Source organism: Harpia harpyja, chromosome 17 (assembly GCF_026419915.1).
Source record: "Harpia harpyja isolate bHarHar1 chromosome 17, bHarHar1 primary haplotype, whole genome shotgun sequence".
Classification (NCBI taxonomy): Eukaryota; Metazoa; Chordata; class Aves; order Accipitriformes; family Accipitridae; genus Harpia; species Harpia harpyja.
The window spans coordinates 21,955,997-21,975,402 of NC_068956.1; the positions used below are offsets into that span (position 1 = coordinate 21,955,997).

At 41.3% G+C, this 19,406-nt stretch overlaps 1 protein-coding gene across 2 annotated transcripts in view; it reads right to left on the reverse strand.

The window, feature by feature from the left end:
* The window catches only part of CRYL1 (crystallin lambda 1), a 60,238-nt gene that overhangs the window by 2,460 nt on the left and 38,372 nt on the right, over nt 1-19,406 (reverse strand). For both annotated transcript variants that reach the window (XM_052812558.1, XM_052812556.1), the window contains 2 exons: nt 16,879-16,984; nt 1,788-1,894 (listed from right to left, as the gene is read on the reverse strand). In XM_052812558.1, the coding sequence (XP_052668518.1) occupies nt 1,788-1,894; nt 16,879-16,984 (213 nt within the window). The remainder of the gene's footprint in view (nt 1-1,787; nt 1,895-16,878; nt 16,985-19,406) is intronic.

The following is a 19,406-nucleotide window of genomic DNA, read 5'->3' on the forward strand; positions in this document are numbered from 1 at the left end:
TACAGAAACAATAAAGGATCAGCCTCTTCTCTCGGTTTGCCCCACACAGCCACTGTCTGGTCTCCTTGATAGCAACCTTTTATTAAGTAGGAAGGAGGCAACCTGGTCATTTCTGTGGCTGAAAATGTGCTCTAAACTAAATTCCTGTGTGTGTGTATTTAAAACTGTGATCTCTCTTCTGGCTCCTAATAAATGTAATGAGGGATACCATGTTTATTAAAAACATTTTATCTTAGGAGTGCCAGTTATAATCAAAATGACAGGGGAAGACACATAAAAAACCCAGAATTATGATTTTTGTTGTTGATTGGAATATGGGGGAGAGAAAGTACAGTACTATTTGAGGAAACAAAGGTAGAAGTCTGAACAAGTTAGCACGCAAAAATGATATTTAAAACAAAACGGGGGGAAAAAAAGAAGTATTTCTGAGTGCACAAATTTGTCTTAGAAGTGCAAGTTAAATGTATCACTGAAAGGAGAACAAAAGGTAGTAAGCTCTGGCCAGATAGTACATTGTACCAGATTTTCTTTCAAAGAAAAAAAGCTGTTTTGAGAATGCGGGTAGAGATCACAAGGTCATCTTTGCCAAAATAGCACCTGGGGTTTAAAAGGCAAGTGTTGAGAAACTGGGTAAAACCTGCTACCAATGACTAGCAAGCTGCAGTCACTCCAGAAAAAAATCGGGGGGAGGGACAGAGGAGTAAGATAAGAAATGTTTAATGTTTTACTCTTAAGAGAGGATTCTTGCAAGCGCATCTTTGGCATTGAAGACTGAAGATAATAAAGGGACACAGAAACAGAGGCTGAAGCGGAATCCAGCTTTCTATAAAGAAACCCAAACTGTTTTGTATCAATTAAAAGTTTCTAATCGTGAATAACTCCACAGTTATTATTGACTGTTATTATAAGCAGTCTATGTTGTTTAAGCATAAAAGAATCTCTTTCCTTTCTAACATAGCTGATGTTGAAATTGCATCAACATAAATAGGAACAAAGATGCTATCTTCCAGATGGACTGCCTCCATATTTGAAATTAATCTCTGCCAGCTGATCAGGAACGATTCAACACCTACACGTGTTCTTTAGTGAAGCATTAAAAAAGGCAACTATGAAAAGGCAGAGTTAGGAAATGACAATACTTCAGTTAATTCCTATGGCCATACAAAATAGCCTATATAGCGAGTATAAACAAATTGTGGGCCTCAAAAAGTTAACAGACAAACTAGGTCCCAATCCAGCATAGCACTTAAACACATCTTATCTTTAAACATGTAAGTAACCTTACTGGACTGCTCACATGCTTATTTGCACGCATTACAGACTGGAGCTCTAGTTTGTAAAGTATACAAAAACAAGAAAAAGAACACCCAGAAGAAAAAAGCTACAGGGTTTATGCAGGAAGATGGAGTAGAAGGAAGACACAGGGAGAAAAGTCATGTAGGAAAGGAAGCTTGGAGCTGTGCATATTATGGCAGAGGACATAGGACAGAAGTGGTAAGAAATAGCGTGGAGGATTTGTCAATAACCCATAGCTGCTAGCAGTTGACTCCTCTGTCTCATAATAATGTTACTCAGCTGCTAAATCACTTTCCCTTGATGTATGTCAAAGTGCTTTGGAAAGGGACTTAAATGCATTCTGTCCTGATCTTTTCGCTTAAAGTACACATTCACACAAGAAATACAGACTACAGATACCTCTAAGAGTAAACTGAAATGGTACAAATGTTAAAATAAAAGCCAACATTCTTTGTTCTGCATGTCACTGCATTTATCAAGTCCGTATTTACCTGACTGATTTTCTGCTCAATTTCACCTGAAAATTCTGGAACTGGTCCAAAGGTGTTCAGAACAAGTCTCATACCTTCACGGTATCTTTCGCAATAATTTGAAATACCTAAAAATAAGAGCAAAAAATTACATCTCAACAGAAGTTCCTACTTAAGTTCAGAAAGGCTGCCTGTGCTTAAGCACTGTCTTAAATCAGAGTCCAAAAAAAGGTGTGCTCTTATGCCTAAGACACCTAATTGTCATAAAGAAAAAACGGACTCTATCCACCACATTTCCATTAAGGTTCATGGAAAAATCATTTAGGACATGCCTTCATTGCAAAACCAATTAATGTTACATACCAGCAGGCAATGCTATGTGAGGGGTGTAGTACACAACCATGGATATACTTGCGCTTTGTTACTTGAGACCAGAAAGCTTCCCCGGCCACAAGGAGAGTGCTCTCACCTCTCCTCTCCTCCTGTTTGGTATATGTCGTATCAGTTGAAGCATTCCTGTTATTATTTTTACTGATTGACCTGGAGTGTATCAAGAGCAACATGGCTGGGGGGGAAAGGGTCAAAGGCATGGAGACCCAGATGGCCTCCAGTGAAGGAGAAAGGGTTAAGGAAGAACAGATGGATCTTGCAGATCAACACCTTGTACTGCAACTGGGGTTAGTGACAGGGATTTGGCTTTTATGACCACAGGACCCTCTTTGACAGTTGAGCACTGCTAGGGGGAGACTGCATCCACCTGACAAAAAGCAGAAAAAGAGAAAAAGCATCTTTGCCAAAAACCTGGCCAATCTGGTGAGAAAAGCTTTATATTAGGAACACTGGAAAAGTGAGATTACAACCCATAGTCAAGTGAGGAAGGGGTGTACCGGGGTGGAAAGAAAAGAGTACAGAGTAACAGGTACAAGAGAAACCTCAACAAAGTACAAAAAAAGGCAGAAGGAGTCCACCTCTAGTGTATGTGCACAAATGTGTGCAGCCTGGGAAACAAGCAGGGGAAATAACAGCTCCATGTGTGGTCACACAACTACAACATTGTTGGAGCAACTGAGGTGTGATGGGATGGCTCTCACAAGTGGAGTGCTGCAGTGAACAGATACACACTTCAGGAAAGACAAGCAGGAAAGACAAGGAGGGGGTGTGCTATCTCTGTAAAGGAGCAGCTCAGATGTATGGAGCTATTCTACAGGATGGGTGACTGGTTGGGTGAGAGCCTGTGGGTCAGCATCAGTGGAGAGGCCAGTAAAGGACAGCATCCTCCAAGGGCAAGAACAGTCTATCCTGATACTCAGGAAGACAAGTAAATGTATCAAGAGATTGGCTTGGATGAGGTCCAGTGCAAAAAGGCAGCATACAGGAGGTGGAAGCAGAGACAGGCTGTAAAGAAGAAATTTAAAAACGCTGCCTAGGCATGTAGGTATGGTGTTAGGAAAGCCAAAGCTCAGGTCCAGTTGAGACTTGCCAGGATGTCAAGGGCAACAGGAAGGACTTCCACTGTTACATTAGTAATAGAAGGCTGAACAAGAAAGTGTGGGCTTGTTGCTGAATGAGTGGGTGATTTAGTGACAGGAGAAACAGGTAAAGCAGAGTTCCTCATTGCTTTCTTTGCTTCAGTCTTCATTGACAAGGTCTCCTATACCTCTGTGCTTAGGGGTAGGGTTCAAGGAGGAGAAGAGTTAGCGGCAGCAGCAGACAATCCAGTCAGTGACTACCTGCAAGAATTCAGCCCCACCTGAGACCATGGGACGCGACAGACTGTATCCAAGGTTACAAGAGAAATGGCCCATGCCCTTGCAAGGCTGCTTTCTATCGTATCTTAAAAATCATGCCAGTCAATGCATCAATGTCATCATTTGAGATCTCCAGGTGACTGAAGGCAAATATTGCACCTATCTTCAGAAAAGGTCAAGAGAACAATCCAGGGTACTACAGGCCAATCAATCTCACTTCTGTCCCTGAGAAAATCAAGGAGCAAGTCCTCTTGAAACAAATTCCTGGGCACAGGAATAAGAAGAAAGTGATTGTGACAGTCAGCATGTAGTCACCAATGGGTACACCATGGTGTAAATCATGTCTGATTGACCTTGTTGCCTTCTGTGATAAAATCACTGGATTTGTAAAAATAGGAAAGTAGTGAATATCATTTACCTCAACTTTATAAGGGCATTTGACACTGTCTCCCATGATATTCTTGTATCAAAGTTAGGACATTAAGGTCTACATGCTTGGACAACTAGACAGACAAAAAATGGGTTGGATACTCAGGCTCAGGTAGTGGTTAATGGGTTGTACTCTACCTGGAGGCCAGTAAAAGTGGAGTACTGCAGGAATCTATCCTAAGATCTGTACTGCTTAACAGCACTTGCTCATAAAGTTTGTGAATGACACCAAATTGGGTGGGGGTGGGAGGTGGAGGGGGATGGACCAGCTAATACATTGGAGGGCTGGGCTGCCCTTAGACAGGCTGGAGGAATGAGCCAATACAAAACCTTAAAAAATCTGACAAGGACAAATGCAAGAATCCTGCACCTTAGAAGGAAGAGCTCCTTACAACAACACAGGCTTGTGAACCCCAAGAACTCCTGGTCGTGGTAGGCAGCAAGCTGAACGTGAACCAACAGTGTGCTCTGGCAGCAAAGAGGGCCAGCAACATCCTGGGCTGTGTTAATAAGTGATTAACCCCCTTTACTTGGCACTCAGTAGGCTGCATCCAGAATACTGCATTCAGTTTGGGATTCCCCAGTACAAGAAAGACATTGACAAACTGCAGCAACTTCAGCAGAGGCCACGAAAATGGTAGGGCCTGGAGCACTTGCCCTGTGAGGAGAGGCTGGGGGAGCTAGGCTTGTTCAGCCTGGAGCAGAAAGGACTTTGAGGGGGACCTAACAGCAGCTCCCCAGTGCCTCAAGGGAGATCACCGAGTAGACGGAGACAGGCTCTTTACAGTTGTTGCATGGCAGGAGGACAAGAGACAATAGGCTTAATTTGAAACGAGAGGTTCAGACTGGATACTCAACCACTGGCACAGGTTGCCCACAGAGGTTGTGCAGTCTCTGGGGGTTTTCAAGACTGGATGAAACCCTGAGCAGCTTGGTCTGACCTCAGAGCTGACCCTGCTGTGAACATCTTAAAAAACATGTGGTCAGAGAACCTGAGAACCAGCTAACTGGTAATAATGGGTAAAATGGCAGTCAAGTAGACCTTGGCTGAATTACAAAAAGGTCGAGCTTCCATCAGCTCCAGTAGGAATTTCAAAAAAATTATTGTTGAGGCACTAGAGAGGAACTGGAATGATAAATGCACCAAAAAGAGAAATCGGTCATTTAGCCAGACATATACATCTAGTAGACTTTTTAGTGCTATTAACTACCACATAATCAAGAAAGGATAAGGCAGCCTTTCCCACTGTACATCAATCAAGAAGTCATGAGCTGCACCACAACAGTAAATGAGCAATGCTTGTCTGGCAGTAAGCAAGCCGATGTGATCAAGAATGTGATTATCCTGATGAACACCCTAGATCTGAGAAGGGAAGTTCTGGATATCCACTAAAAGCTTGTAACAATCTTCCTTTTCTGAGAACCTTAGAGACTGAAGAATTTGCATCCTTAACTCTCTTTTCATTAGCTAATTATCAAAGCAAAGAGGAGAAAGATGCAGAAGACAAAGGCAAGCAGTTACCATCACCAACTCTTTCACAAAGACTCAGGAGATCGTACAGACCAAGAAGCATGAACCTGAAGTGCTCATGGTCTTATCCAACCACAAAATGCCGGAAATGTAAGTGGGGTGGCCTGACTACCACACAAAAGAATGCAACTCAGGTCAAGAGTCATTAAGCAGTCTCTTTTCCTGAACAGCTTGTAGACAGTTCCCTGGAATGCAATACTGTGTGATATCAATACCATGCAAGTCACACCTGTCTAACCCTAAATGGTTGAGGTTGAAAGGTGGATAAATGAATGAAAACCTCCGACTACTGGCAGCTATGAATCATAAACTACAACACTTACACTGCTTAACACGCCTGAAATCGCTGAAGTACAGGTTTTCCAAAGGCCTCTGACGTCAGTAAGAGTATGGAGAACACTCTTGTTTCTGGACCAAAGACAGAAGAACTTTCAAAGCACAAATGCTCAAGGAAGTATTCAATTTCCTTTAAGAAATTAGCACCCTGAAGTCATGATGACGATCAGATAAACAACTGAAAGGACAGAATGGGAGAACATGTCCATTGCATGACAGCAATGTGGAGAGATCTGAGAGTATTCAACTCTCTTAAAAAATGGACTAGAAACATTCTCCAGCATCAGAAGAAAGGAGGCTGTGAGAAAACCAGCAGCCTTGTTAAGTAGCTTGAACCTATATTTGGTGCCAGGAGTGTGCCAATCAGCATTTAGTCAGCCTGTTCTCTTGTGTTATCTACCCATGGAGCACATGTGTTTCTAGAACACACTCCGGCATGTTCTGGCCTTCTCCAACACAAAAAGAGAGGTCAGCTAGTCATAAAGGTACACTGGTGCTCTAATTATATGTAAATTTAGTATTTTGCTCACTTTTCTTGATTGACACACAGCCAGAAACCTTCAAATTACCCAGTGGGCTCCAAAACATCACTGGCAGGAAGTGAGATTCAGGAAGAGAAGCATTACTGTGGGATGTGGAACAGGCTGTGATATGATTCTGTCTCTTCACTGAGGGAATAAGCAGAGACCATCCGCCTCCATAAACACTCTGGAAAGGACCACTGGTTATCAGGGTTTACTGGCCATACCCGGTCATTAGCGTAAGTGCTTGCCTATTACATCTTAACAGCTGGGCTCACACACTTTGGCACCTGAAGCCAACCCAGATCAACCCACAGGGGATATACTATCCACATGAGTAATCTTGGGAACCCAAGACAATTCTGCATGGGACTCATGCACCAACCACAAGATGATGATCTTTACATTTCACCTTGCTCACGTGAGCTTTTTCTTCTAACAGTGAGGATTCTGAGCAAAAAGTTTGCCCCCACATCACGCAACATCATGAGTGAAGTTCCCAGATGTAGAAGTAGAAATGACTGAGGCTGAAGAGTGCAGAACTATGTGGACTTGGGTATACTTGCTAACTCACAGCTGCTGGCAGCAGCTGTTGCCAGCTGGACAATCACAAAATCAAATATGGCAATTCAGTGAAATACAGCAATTCAGTGAAATATGGCAATTCAAGCAAATCCACATGAGCAACTGGTGATGGAAGGAATGCTAAACAGAGCAGTGTCTGTTACCAGTTATTCTGGTGCTTATCCAGCTGACACAGGTCTATGACACCTAGACCAGTGCCAAACAGTTTGGGTTTGGTACTCTTCCAAAAGTACCAAGGGGTACTTTTCAAAAGTACCTAAGGGGAACTTCTCAACCACCTGGTAAGCTTGTGTAATAATACCATAGATCTGAGTAGTTTTGATTTTGGTACAGTCAGGAGAAGGTAGAAGAGAAGACTGTGCGCCAGAAATCTTTTTCACAAGTCTCGATCTAAAGAGATAACATTAGTATCTTGGGAAATCTGAATGCTTGGATGTGGCTGATACATTTACCTCTCTGTCGTGGTTTAACCCCAGCCAGCAACTACGCACCATGCAGCCGCTCACTCACTGCCCCCCCCACCCAGTGGGATGGGGGAGAAAATTGGGAAAAGAAGTAAAACTCATGGGTTGAGATAAGAACGGTTTAATAGAACAGAAAAGAAGAAACTAATAATCATAAAGATAACACTAATAAAATGACAACAGTAATAATAAAAGGATTGGAATATAAAAATGATGCACAGTGCAACTGCTCACCACCTGCTAATCGATGCTCCGTTAGTCCCTGAGCAGCGATCCCCCCAGCCCCCACTCCCTCCAGTTTATATACTGGGCATGACATCACATGGTATGGAATACCCCGTTGGCCACTTTGGGTCAGCTGCCCTGGCTGTGTCCTGTGCCAACTTCTTGTGCCCCTCCAGCTTTCTCACTGGCTGGGCATGAGAAGCTGAAAAATCCTTGACTTTAGACTAAACATTACTTAGCAACAACTGAAAACATCAGTGTTACCAACATTCTTCTCATGCTGAACTCAAAACATAGCACTGTACCAGCTACTAGGAAGACAATTAACTCTATCCCAGCTGAAACCAGGACAGTGGTCAATGTGAATTCCTGAGCTGGAGATGGCCTTCAAAGCTCACTCAGCCAGCTAGTCCTGGAAATTGAGCTCCTACTGGCAGCTCATCTACAGCTTGAATGAATCAGAACAATTTCTGGGTGGGTGTAGCTCACCAATGCAAGAGAGACATGCCAAATGCAGGTTGGGTAATACAATTCACTCACTGCATGCAAAGTGTGAATGAAAAGAAGCCTTATGCAAAGTCAGCAAAATAGGAAAAGGTAAGGAAAAAAGTTACGGGTCTAGAGAAGAGCAGCAGCATTAGTATAGCTAATCTCAACATCGTTGCGTTAAAGGGTAACAGTACAGGTTCTTTTGGATTGCAGGTGATAAATACACTGTCTGCAAAGCACATGCGAATATTGAGCACAGCACGCGAAATCAAAAAAGAAAGTGACTCTATGTATAGAGATTTCTAAGTTTCCTGGGGAAGCACTTGGTACAGCCGAGTATTTGAATCTCACCCAATAGGTGTCCCTATGGCGGGGGGGGGAAGAGAGGCTCAGCCCGTCGACTGGTCCCAGAAGTCAGCGATGTCCTTCTGACTTGTCTATGATGGTATCTTCCCTAACAGTCTTCCTCTTTTGGGGTCTTTTTATACTATTTTTCCCTTTACGTGGAGCTTGAGTGACTCTAGTCATACATACCTTTACTTTGATTGGTATACAGTTCTCCCGCTTTGCTTTTAAAGGTATATGCTAGAATAAATTCAGAGCGCATGCTCCATGGGGGGGTGGTTGCACCTTGGAGGTGGGTAGCTTTTGGGATGGAGGTGTGTTTTGGTATTATAATGATATTATAATGAGCAAAGTTCACCCAAAGGACATGATGTTTGTTACATGTCAGTTCCCCAGAACCGGGCGCATGTGATATAAATGAAAAGTAGGGCATTAGGTTAACAGAACCATTATTTTACTTCCTTGCTTCAGTGGATCCAATGCAGGGACCAACTGTTCTTGTTCCTATCATTCCAGTTCCCTATCCCTGCAATCACAGAGGCTGGCCGCAGCGTCTCCACTCCGCTCCACCCTCCGTGTTACTTTTCAGAGTCAGCACACCAAGCTGCCCTGGTGATGCTAACATCTAAAGTTGCAGGTTATGTTGCTTAGGGAACTACCATGGAACCAATTCTTTACATGTCCACTGTATTCCACCCTGGAGGTTGACCTTCCCTTGACAGGGGCGGGGGGTGTCATATCGATAAGTCACTTTCGGTAATCATTCCACAAACATTGTGGCTGAAATGGCAACATGCAGGCATGTATGTTGCATGCCAAGCAAGGGGTGGACACTGCAAAATCTTTCAAGTCTCAAGTTAGGGAAATACACCAAAAGTTAGAATATACACATGATCTCACTCAAAGATTAAAAAAATAATAATTTCAAAATAGCTAACTCAGGATAGCACTCTGTCGTGGCTTAAGCCCACCCAGCAACTACGCACCATGCAGCTGCTCACTCACTCCCCCACCTCCCAGTAGGATGGGGAAGAGAATTGGAAAAAAAAAGTAAAACTTGTGGGTTGAGATAAGAACAATTTAACAACTAAAGTAAAATAAAATGTAATACTAAAAATAATAAAATATAATAATAATTGTAATGAAAATGAATTTAATAAAATAAAATTAAAAAAACACAAAACCCAAGAAAAGACAAGTGATGCACAATGCAATTGCTCACCACGCGCTGACCGATGCCCGAGCAGCGATCCGTCCCTCCCAGCCAACTCCCTCCAGTTTATATACTGAGCATGACACCCTATGGTATGGAATATCCCTTTGGATATTTTGCGTCAGCTGTCTCGGTTTCGCTCCCTCCCAGCTTCTTGTACACCTGCTTGCTGGCAGAGCATGGGAAACTGAAAAATCCTTAACTTAGGATAAGCGCTACTCAGCAACAACTAAAACATCAGTGTGTTATCAACATCATTCTCACATTAAATCCAAACCACACTATACCAGCTACTAAGAAGAAAATTAACTCTATCCCAGCTGAAACCAAGACATACTCCCAGCGTGAAATGTCAGTGGAGACTAGTGCAATCTTTAACTTGATTTCAGTAATCAAGATCAACCCTATGCTGCAAGCCTCAAGAAGACACTTGAGCAATGGGGAACACTGCTGGAAAAATCACTTTGCTTTTCAACTGCAAACTCAACATTGGCAAATATTTGACTCCAGGCCTTTAGACCAGGCCTTTAGGAGTCCTTTGGTTCAAAGGTCAGGGCTATTATTGCAAATGTGGATGAGAAGAGCACTTCACTGGAGCATAGGGAAGAAGATGGAAAACAAATATGACAGAATCACTTTAACTTTAATCCTTGTTGATACTGCCTCGGGAGCAGCTTAAGCTGGAAGAATTAGCATCCGTAAACAGTGTGAGACAGATAGGGCAGCACCAGGGAGCTGGAGAAACAGGAAGAAGATCGCAAATGGGGCTGTTAAAAACAATCAATCTCTCTCCTTGCATCCAGCTGCTGTGCCCACACTGTGCCCCACTATCTCCAGCTGGAGAAAAAGAATGACACAAGAGGCATGTGGGACAGAGAAAGAGGGGAATCAACTCGCAGCACAGGAATGACAATAGCTTCCTCTTGTCTGTGTGCTTTGTTGGCTCCCTTTCTAAACCTCCATCTTCCTTGCACGCTCACCTCATCAATATTGGACAGAAGAGGCTGTGGGAGAAGGCAGATGTTGCAGCAGGCACCTGAGAACCATAAATACAGAACAGAAATACCTCCAGGGAAGGTAGGAGTTCCCTGAATCTTCCCTCCACCACGTTTACAACTATGGCGGAGTGTGGAAGAAGAGGAATGAGTAAAATGTTCTAAGGGAGCAGTGGATATAGGATTATAGAGATGAAAAGGGGAATACTCTATCTTCCTTGAAAGTCCCAAACCCACTCAGCACTTCTGACTTGTACAGAATAGTTACAGGAACATGTTATCACAAGCTACACAAGGGCATTGATTCAAGGCTCTTTAGCTGTCCATATGTATCTAGGAAATGCAAGGCTCTTTATACCACCAACAAAGGAAGAATAAGGTGCTGCTTATTTAACTTCAATGAGAGTCCAGGCAGTTCCCAAAATAGCTAATGAACTGTCCCACAAGAATTTGTTCACATAACTACACTTTGGGTTTGCAGGTCCTTACCTGAAGGACTTGCACCAGTGTGGTGCAAACATGGGTATCGGTGAAATGCTTCTAGTTGCATCATCAAGATAAACGAGGCATTGATGAAGTAAAAGGAACTCAGGACAGATATTTAGCTTAGAAGCATGCATAAAATGCTCCTCAGAGGACCTCTTCACAAGTGAGGTTGATAAACATAAAGGTGATGGGAGTAGTAGGAAAAAAGAAGGGAGAACATGACAGTATAAAATGGAGTACATTCATGCATTATAGTATGTAAGCATCTTCAAGTATCTTAGCTTCTTGTATGCTGAGTCTCATTGCTTCCTCTTCATAAGACAGGCATGAGGGCTGAAGGATGCAAGCAAGCAAGCAAACTTGGTAAACCAGTCTGGCAAGGACACTACACATGGGGCAAAAGGAGGAAGGCACTCAGATGCTTGTGAGAGAAAACAAGAGACAGGAGCAAGTGTTACTGGCAAGGACAGGGAAAACACCAGACAGAGGGTGTCTCACGATACTGAGTATTAACTTGATGACTTTGAACCTGATGAGCAGCATAAGATGATACTGTAATGACTCAAAAAGTGTAGGCGAGATGGTCAAGCCACTGATGCAATAGCATCAACAATCTGAAAAGATTGGGGTGGAGTTGATTTTAGCCAGTAAAAATCTAAGAAGAGGCTGCACTTGGTAAGACTGAAGATGAGCATGAATGAGAACAGAAAAGAAGGGGCATATTTCAGGAACATCACAGTGGAATCTGTCATGGTTAGGTTATGTTCAGAGAAAAAAAGTCCCAACCTCTTTGTCTTGCTGACAGAGGGATTATATTTCCAGACATTACAGCTCCAAGGAAAACTTTTGAAATGTAATCCTATCTTCATCAAGAGTGTCTGAACACAGATGCATGTTCTTAGTTAGGGTGTGAATTCACAGGACACTTGCTACTCTGCATTAATTCCCATATGAATTCACTTAAGACTGCAGTTGCACGAATACTTTCAACTACCCTAAGACAGTGGTAGCACCAAAAAAAGTTTTATTCTCACTGTCCCTGTGTTACCATCTCAACAGCAATGCACAAATATTTGTGCAGGGCTGCTGCGAGCTGGATCAAGGAATTAAAATGAGTTAATATGAACCACTTCTTTTATTAGATCAGTTTCAAATCTGGGATGAATTCCTCAGCCTGAGCCACTTGGTGACCATACACATTCTTTTGCTAGTACAAGGGAGAAGGATGTACCAAGATGTGTCCTTTAGACACATCTATAATGACTTGAGCAGTAAAGCATTAAGAATTCCTGTGCAAAGTCATGTGCTCCTTTCAGAAGGTGAAGGGAACCACTTTACACCTAAGTGTCCATAGAAGGAAACTGGTGCACAGCAGGCAGTATGTTGAAAAATTCACACTTTTGCTTACTGCACACAAACTTCTTCATACAGAAAAGCCCTGCAGCTGCATAGAGGCAAACAACAGTTATAGGACTATAAACTGCTTTCTTCAGCCTATTGGGAAATTAATTGAATGTGTGTAAACATGTATGAACTGGTGGGTTCATGAAAGAATGTTTTTGTCTGATTATGTACCACTGTGATATTTCATCTCAGTAGTACCCTCTTACAAGTATTCCTGAATTAAGTTGAGATATTTTATTATCCTAAAACATAATACGTGGGTTTGACAGAAACAGAAGTAATCTTCCTTTTCTTAGATTTTACTACCTTAACATAGAGATTCTCATGCCTTCTTCTTACTAGCTTGTGGTACAGAAGCTCCTGAACTGGGTTAAAGCTTGGTTCGCTCCCTATATGGCAGCATTAAAGCAGCAGCCATAGCAATGAAAATAATCTCTGCTTTTGAACTAGCCAGCATGCCTGCCTACAGTAATTGTTACAAAACATGCTTGGCTATGTTTTGCCTAGCCAGACAAGAAAAATTTCCTTCCTTTGAACCATGGCTTATGATTGCCCCTCTCCATGTTTTGTGCTTTTCATACAGCACAATCATTCTGCTCCTATCATCCAAAACCAATTCATCTGCCAGGTGCTTCTACGATAAGCAAGCATTCCCACTTCCAGTAAGAGAAATACAATTTTGACCATGAAGACTCATTTCTAGGTTACCAGGTATTTGCATTTACATTATAGGGACCATACATCAGCCCCAATTTCCACACAACTCCTGTAGACACCTGTACAAATACCACAGTGAGGAACAGGTAGAATATGATCCTGGAATGGTGTTTTTATAAATGCAGGAGAGAAAATAGCAACAAAGATCCTTCAACCTGCCCCTATCCAGCTCTTCTGCTAATATTAGCAGTTTAGATCAAGATTAAATTCCAATTATAGCTCACTAAATAACCCACTAATAAAGTAACTGATCTAAGACATCCAATTGTGAAATATATATGAAGAACTTCTGCTGCAAACATGTAAAACATAGTATGCAATAGTCTAGCCTCTGGTTTTACAGATGATTTTTTGCAAGGGCTTAAAAGCAGCTCACAGTTCAAGAAACAAGAGATTCAGGAGATACAATCTTACTGAGGCTGGATCATCTTCAGTATATTCACAGACAGCCAGGTCCATACACAGGAGGGACACTGTGTCTGCTGACGTAATCCCATGATAAGTAAATGGGTAAAAATTACTCTAGTGCAGTCTATTGATGTTCCTTGTAAAAGACTTAACAGCATTTGTTGCAATGCTGCCATGTGAAATCATAAGATGACAGACTCAAAATACAGATCTTACTGAAACCAATGTTAATTTTACCAACAATCAACATTATAATATTATGCAATTTGGACGTGCTTTTTTCCCCCCAAAGGGGTTTCCTTCCTGTCTGTTGCAATTCAGTTCTCCAATTGCTGTTGCTGCTTCTGCTCCTTTCAGTGACTTGACGCTGTCATTTTATTCCATGTTCAAGGCTGTCGGCTCACTGCCATATATTCAAAATTCCTAATATTCATGCATGGATCAACGGGTTATCTAAAGTGGCCTGGATAACAGCTCTTGGTAGGACCATTTATGAATACGAAAGAAAGGACAAAAGAACTAACACAGGGGAAACCTGGCATTAGCACATAGGAAGTTCATGGGAGGATCTTGATGTATGCATCCCACAGGGAAAGAAATAACACTGATCTCAAAAAAAAAATTGTTGGAATAATACTCTTTATTCAAAACCAAACAAAAATATCACAACACTCTTACAAAACAAACAAACAAACAAAAACCCCAACAAACAAACCCCCCAAAACTTCATCTTCCTGCATCTCCCACAAATAACACAATTTTTCTCTCATGTGCTTCCTGCATCCCCAACATCCTTCCTCACTGATTAGCAGAGAGTTTAGTATTGTGGGTAATTAATACCTTATGGCTGTAAAGAAAGCTGCTGTGAAGTTGGTGAAGCTGCTAGACAAGCTAACAAACAGGAGAGAGGGGGGTTCTTATCTCTATCTCCATTTCCCTCCATCAATGAAAACCAGACACTATTAGTACAATGCACCAGAGCGGGTTTTCCTGGGCAATCAAGAGGAAGTCCATACTATTCTGTATTATGTGAAGCAATGCTGGGCAACCAAAGAAAAGTTGGCACTGGTACGAACTATGACCATAAGTCATCATGTGTCCTGACATCAGCAATTTTAATTTAAACTGTCTCTGGTGAGAGCAACAGCCTGAGTCAGCCTGCCAGCACATAAAGAGGAGCAGCTCTAGACTCGGAGACAATGCATCTGCAAGATCAGGAGTGAAGCAATACTTCTCATGATCCAAGTTATTGAACAAGGTGCTTTTGCATAAGTGGAGCAGTCCACAAGTGCACTAATTGTGCTATTTTAGGGTTATTTTTAATTAAGAAGATTATATAATGTTAAAATAACTCTACAGGTATATTTTGGTTTGGTATTTTGCAAGCCCACCACAAGACTACTCTTCCAGTTTATCAGTCTCTTGGATTATACTTCATAATTTTTCTTCCTCTGATCTGGAATACTAAAATTCCTAACAGAAGGTAGCATTAAATCCAGAAGCTGGATAATCTCTGCCATAAATAAGCAACCTACCAGTTGCATATGTTACCTAAAACTGGTTTGAGATGGGAAATTCCAGAAATGTTTTTGTAACAATGACTACTTCTTGATGGGAGGAAGGAAGCTAAGCTTCCATGGATCATGATGGAACACGGAATGCCAGAGGGCACTCCAGGAAGAGCATCAAAACCAGCCCAGATGACTTATATGATTCCATTAATCTCAAGTAAACATTGTTTTAGAATTAAGGATTAAAACATGGATTAAAAAAAAAAAAAGGATTCACAAGTATGATTTGATCTCTAAAATGGATTAAAAATTTTTTGGTATTAACAAGCATTTCGCTTAACTGCCTCTATTAAAACCAAGTTACTCTAACAGAAGACCCAGTGCATGGGCAGTTCCTGCAGAGGATGGCATGGCAGTTTAGCAGAGTGATGGGGGCAGGACTGGACAACCCTGGCCTGCAAGACTCCAGGTAAATTGCTGTCTAGTACTACGTGCACCTGTTCTGTTCTGTGTAAAGAATATATATGGTTTATATTGACTAAGTCCAAAATCACTAGAGGGAGGACTGGAAACTGCCAGATATTAATAGATCAGAAGAGGGAAACCTTTAGAAAGGAGCCTCTATTTAGAGGATGGATGTTGTTACCTAACAATGCACAAAAGCAAACACTTCGTGACATTTAATTTACTGATATACAACCAAACTGACAAGCTGAAAGACTCTGGTGGAAGATCCACAATTCCACATTTATGTCAAAATTGCTTAGTCAGCCTTAAGAGACAGAAGTTTCTGCCAAGTAACTAACCAACAAGTAGACATAAAATAACATTTGTAATTGTGCACTGATACTTTATGATCTTGGATTCTTATTTTTATTTTATTATTAGGCATTGCAGTAGTGCCTAAAAGATCCTGTAATGGAGCAGGGGCCATGTACCATGGCAGGGACCATACAAAACAATAAAAGACACAGCCCATAACATAAAGATCTAAAAATATATTTAGTTGATCTTCACTTCTTGAAGTTTTCATGTTTTGTTAAATTCATTGCTCAAACCTTTGTAACCCTGATCTGTAATTTTTATTTCATTTTATGCAATTGACTTTTTATTTAGCTGGGATTCATGTATACTATTCCAAAAACATCTAAAAATCTGTCTTGATTATGCAAGACAGATGTTGAACTGTTACTTGACAGCTTTGTCAAGTCAACTTTGTATGCACAGTATTTTGCAGACAGAAGCAATTTTATTTCACTCAGGATCTAAGCCAGCTTAAAGCAAGCCAGCTCTGGTGATACTTACACTGAGCCTTTGCTACAAATTCTGGAGAAGAAAAAACACAAAGACAACCCAAAAAAGCACACTCATCTACAGAAAGTGAGTTTCTGTTGACACTTGATTATCAGATGGGTACAGCAAGGTTTGCAAAGCACTGGGACAAATCTTGGAAAAAATGAAGTACACAGCTAGCGTTTCAATGATTTGTCATCTTTCACATGATTACTTACAACAGGATATTCAATATCCATTTCCTTCCATCCAACCTCAAGTTCTAGATAAATTTTCTTTTTCTTATCATTACAGTAAAGAGAGAGACAAGTCATAGCTGCAGCAATCCTAACCTGGTTTGTTATATAACATTTCCACAGCCTTGTGTCATGTAAGCCTTCCCTTCACATTCATATAATTTTAAACTACCTACCTTCTGCATTAAGATGCATGGTTTCCAGAGGTCCAATAAATGCATATCGCATTCCCAATCCATCAGACATTACAAGGTCTAGATCAGTAGGAGATATTAGTCCTTCCTAAGTAGCAAAAGTAGAACAGGAAGGAAGATTTGTGAATGTTTGGTTTTAATGCAAAATTGCCTGCTCCTTGTATATAATTAAAAAATTAAAGTAGTTATAAAAACTAAGGCTAGAAACAGCAGTTAGCTTGCAAACAGAAACACAACTGTTTGCCAGAAATGTCCATCTATTATGCAAGCCTTCCTATGGTTCAGTATAAACACTCATTCACATCTCTAGGATTGCTGTACTTCATAATCCAAATACACATTGATACACTTTGACAGTACCTTATTTTTAAATTTTTAGATTAATACACTTTTTCATACAATATGTACTATTTGTACACCCTAATTTGCCTGATACTTACTACTTACAATAAGTCATGTAATAAAACTAAATCAAGCTGTTTATGTTAACAAACATACTTTTATCTCAGAAACTGAGAATCAGAGAACACAGAGCAAATGTGACACTCTTAATAGCACATGACCAAAAGAGTTTATACCAAGTCAAAGTACTATACCAGCCCTTTTAACACCTCCCTTCACATTCTCTTAATTTTGGATTTTTGGGCAGTCACAACTGGCAGAACAGGGGCACAGCAGTGGGTACTGCTCCCGAGGCCACCTGCAAACAAGGCTGGGACTAAACATGCAGGCAATGCAGCTGCCACTCCCTTCCACAAAACCCATTGCACATTCAACCTACCCAGCCTCAACCTGCCCAGGTTCTCGAGTCATTGCCAGCCTCACATCTCAGAGCTGGCAGGATACGGAGCATGCAAAATGAAGCATTTCTCCTGTTAAAAGTTGGGCACTGCTGTTCCACCCACATGCTGTCATTTACCAGAAAGCCAACGCCCCCATCAGGTTAGGGCAAGCACATGAAGGCTTGTAAAAAAAATGAGTTACAGTTCATTAGCTTAACAGATTTAGTTGAGAAGAATAATATTTATCATATGAGGTTGTTTTCCACCTACCAGAAAGATATGAATGAACTAAGACCTGTTCTAACCACTTCCATCAGATAAAGCTTGGTTTCAGGAACTTGTCGTCTTTATTCCCAGAGACATAAAAACATTTTCTTCTGGTTAAGAAGGTGGAAGAGATGCTGAACTGCTTCTCATTTGTCTTCTCACCCTACCTTGAGGTGCTCTCCCCTCCTCAGTGCCTCTTTCTCCACAAGTCCCTTTGAGCTGCAGAATACAAGTAGGTATACTCATCTGCTTGGCCAAAGGCAGGTCTTTTTCTGTTAACTTTCCCTCTCACAGGGCCCTGTCTGAATGCTCCTTCATATCACAGTGATCAGCTAGAGTTACAGACCTGCAGGACAGCTCTCCTGACTTGTTGTAGACATTGACATCTGAGCTAGACATTTAGACTCTATAATCACTAGGGAGAAAAAAGAAATCAGTGTCCTAAAGCAGGTATCTAGAATAGATGAGTTATGCCCTAAAAGGGCCTAATTCTCCTCACTGACTGAAAGATGACTAAGGAGCTTGGATGTCAGTATTTACATTGTAGAAATCCCATCTTAAGCAAGTGGAATCCCATCCACAGTGTCTTCCCTGTGTTCATCAACTAGATCATCTACTGTTACTTAAAAAGAAAATGATAAGCCAATATAAACCAACATAACTTCTACAGCTTGCCACAGACATCAAGTTTCATTATCTCAGGCTTAAATAGAGCCTTTTATAAGACTCAACCTCAAGTCTCAATCTGTTGGTAGGCACTGCTCCTACCAAAACCAAGCCTGGCTGAATCCCTGTTGCAGGTGGCTTTTGAACTCTATCTTGAAAAGGAAATGATAATGTAATTACTAAGATCTACCCACCATACATGGTACACACAGCTCTGGTAACAATTTAATTCGACATAAAATGGCAGGGATAAGGAAGCATTATTTTCTTCAATTTAAAGGTAAGGCATAGGTATGGTAAAGCATCTTGAGGCAGACAAGAAGGTCTGCATAAAGACAGGACTAATGCAAACCTCAGACAGCATTCAGATTACAGACCAGCATCAGTGTAACTAACACAGCCACCGTACGTTCTGTGACAGTTTTTTCCCCTGACATGACAACACAACTTCTCTGAACAACATCAGCTAAGTCAACAAAAGCACTCTTCTGTTGGGAGCGCTTCAGCCAAACAATGAGTTATGCTGGTAAAGCTGTGCTTGATGAGTGATTTTTTTCTTCCCTGGTTGACATAGATTTGTGGACAAAAGATTAACCACAAGTTCCAGACATGCATTTGAAACACAGCAGCAGTTAAAAACTGTAAAGATAACATTAAAGAGTTAACAGGCTCTTGAAACACTTCAGAATCATTGCAAATTAATTTTCAAATTAAAAACTGATTTACTTCTTTTGATACTGTAGTCCTCAGCTTTGGTACTGACATTTGAAGACCAGGTACCTTCAGAATCATGAG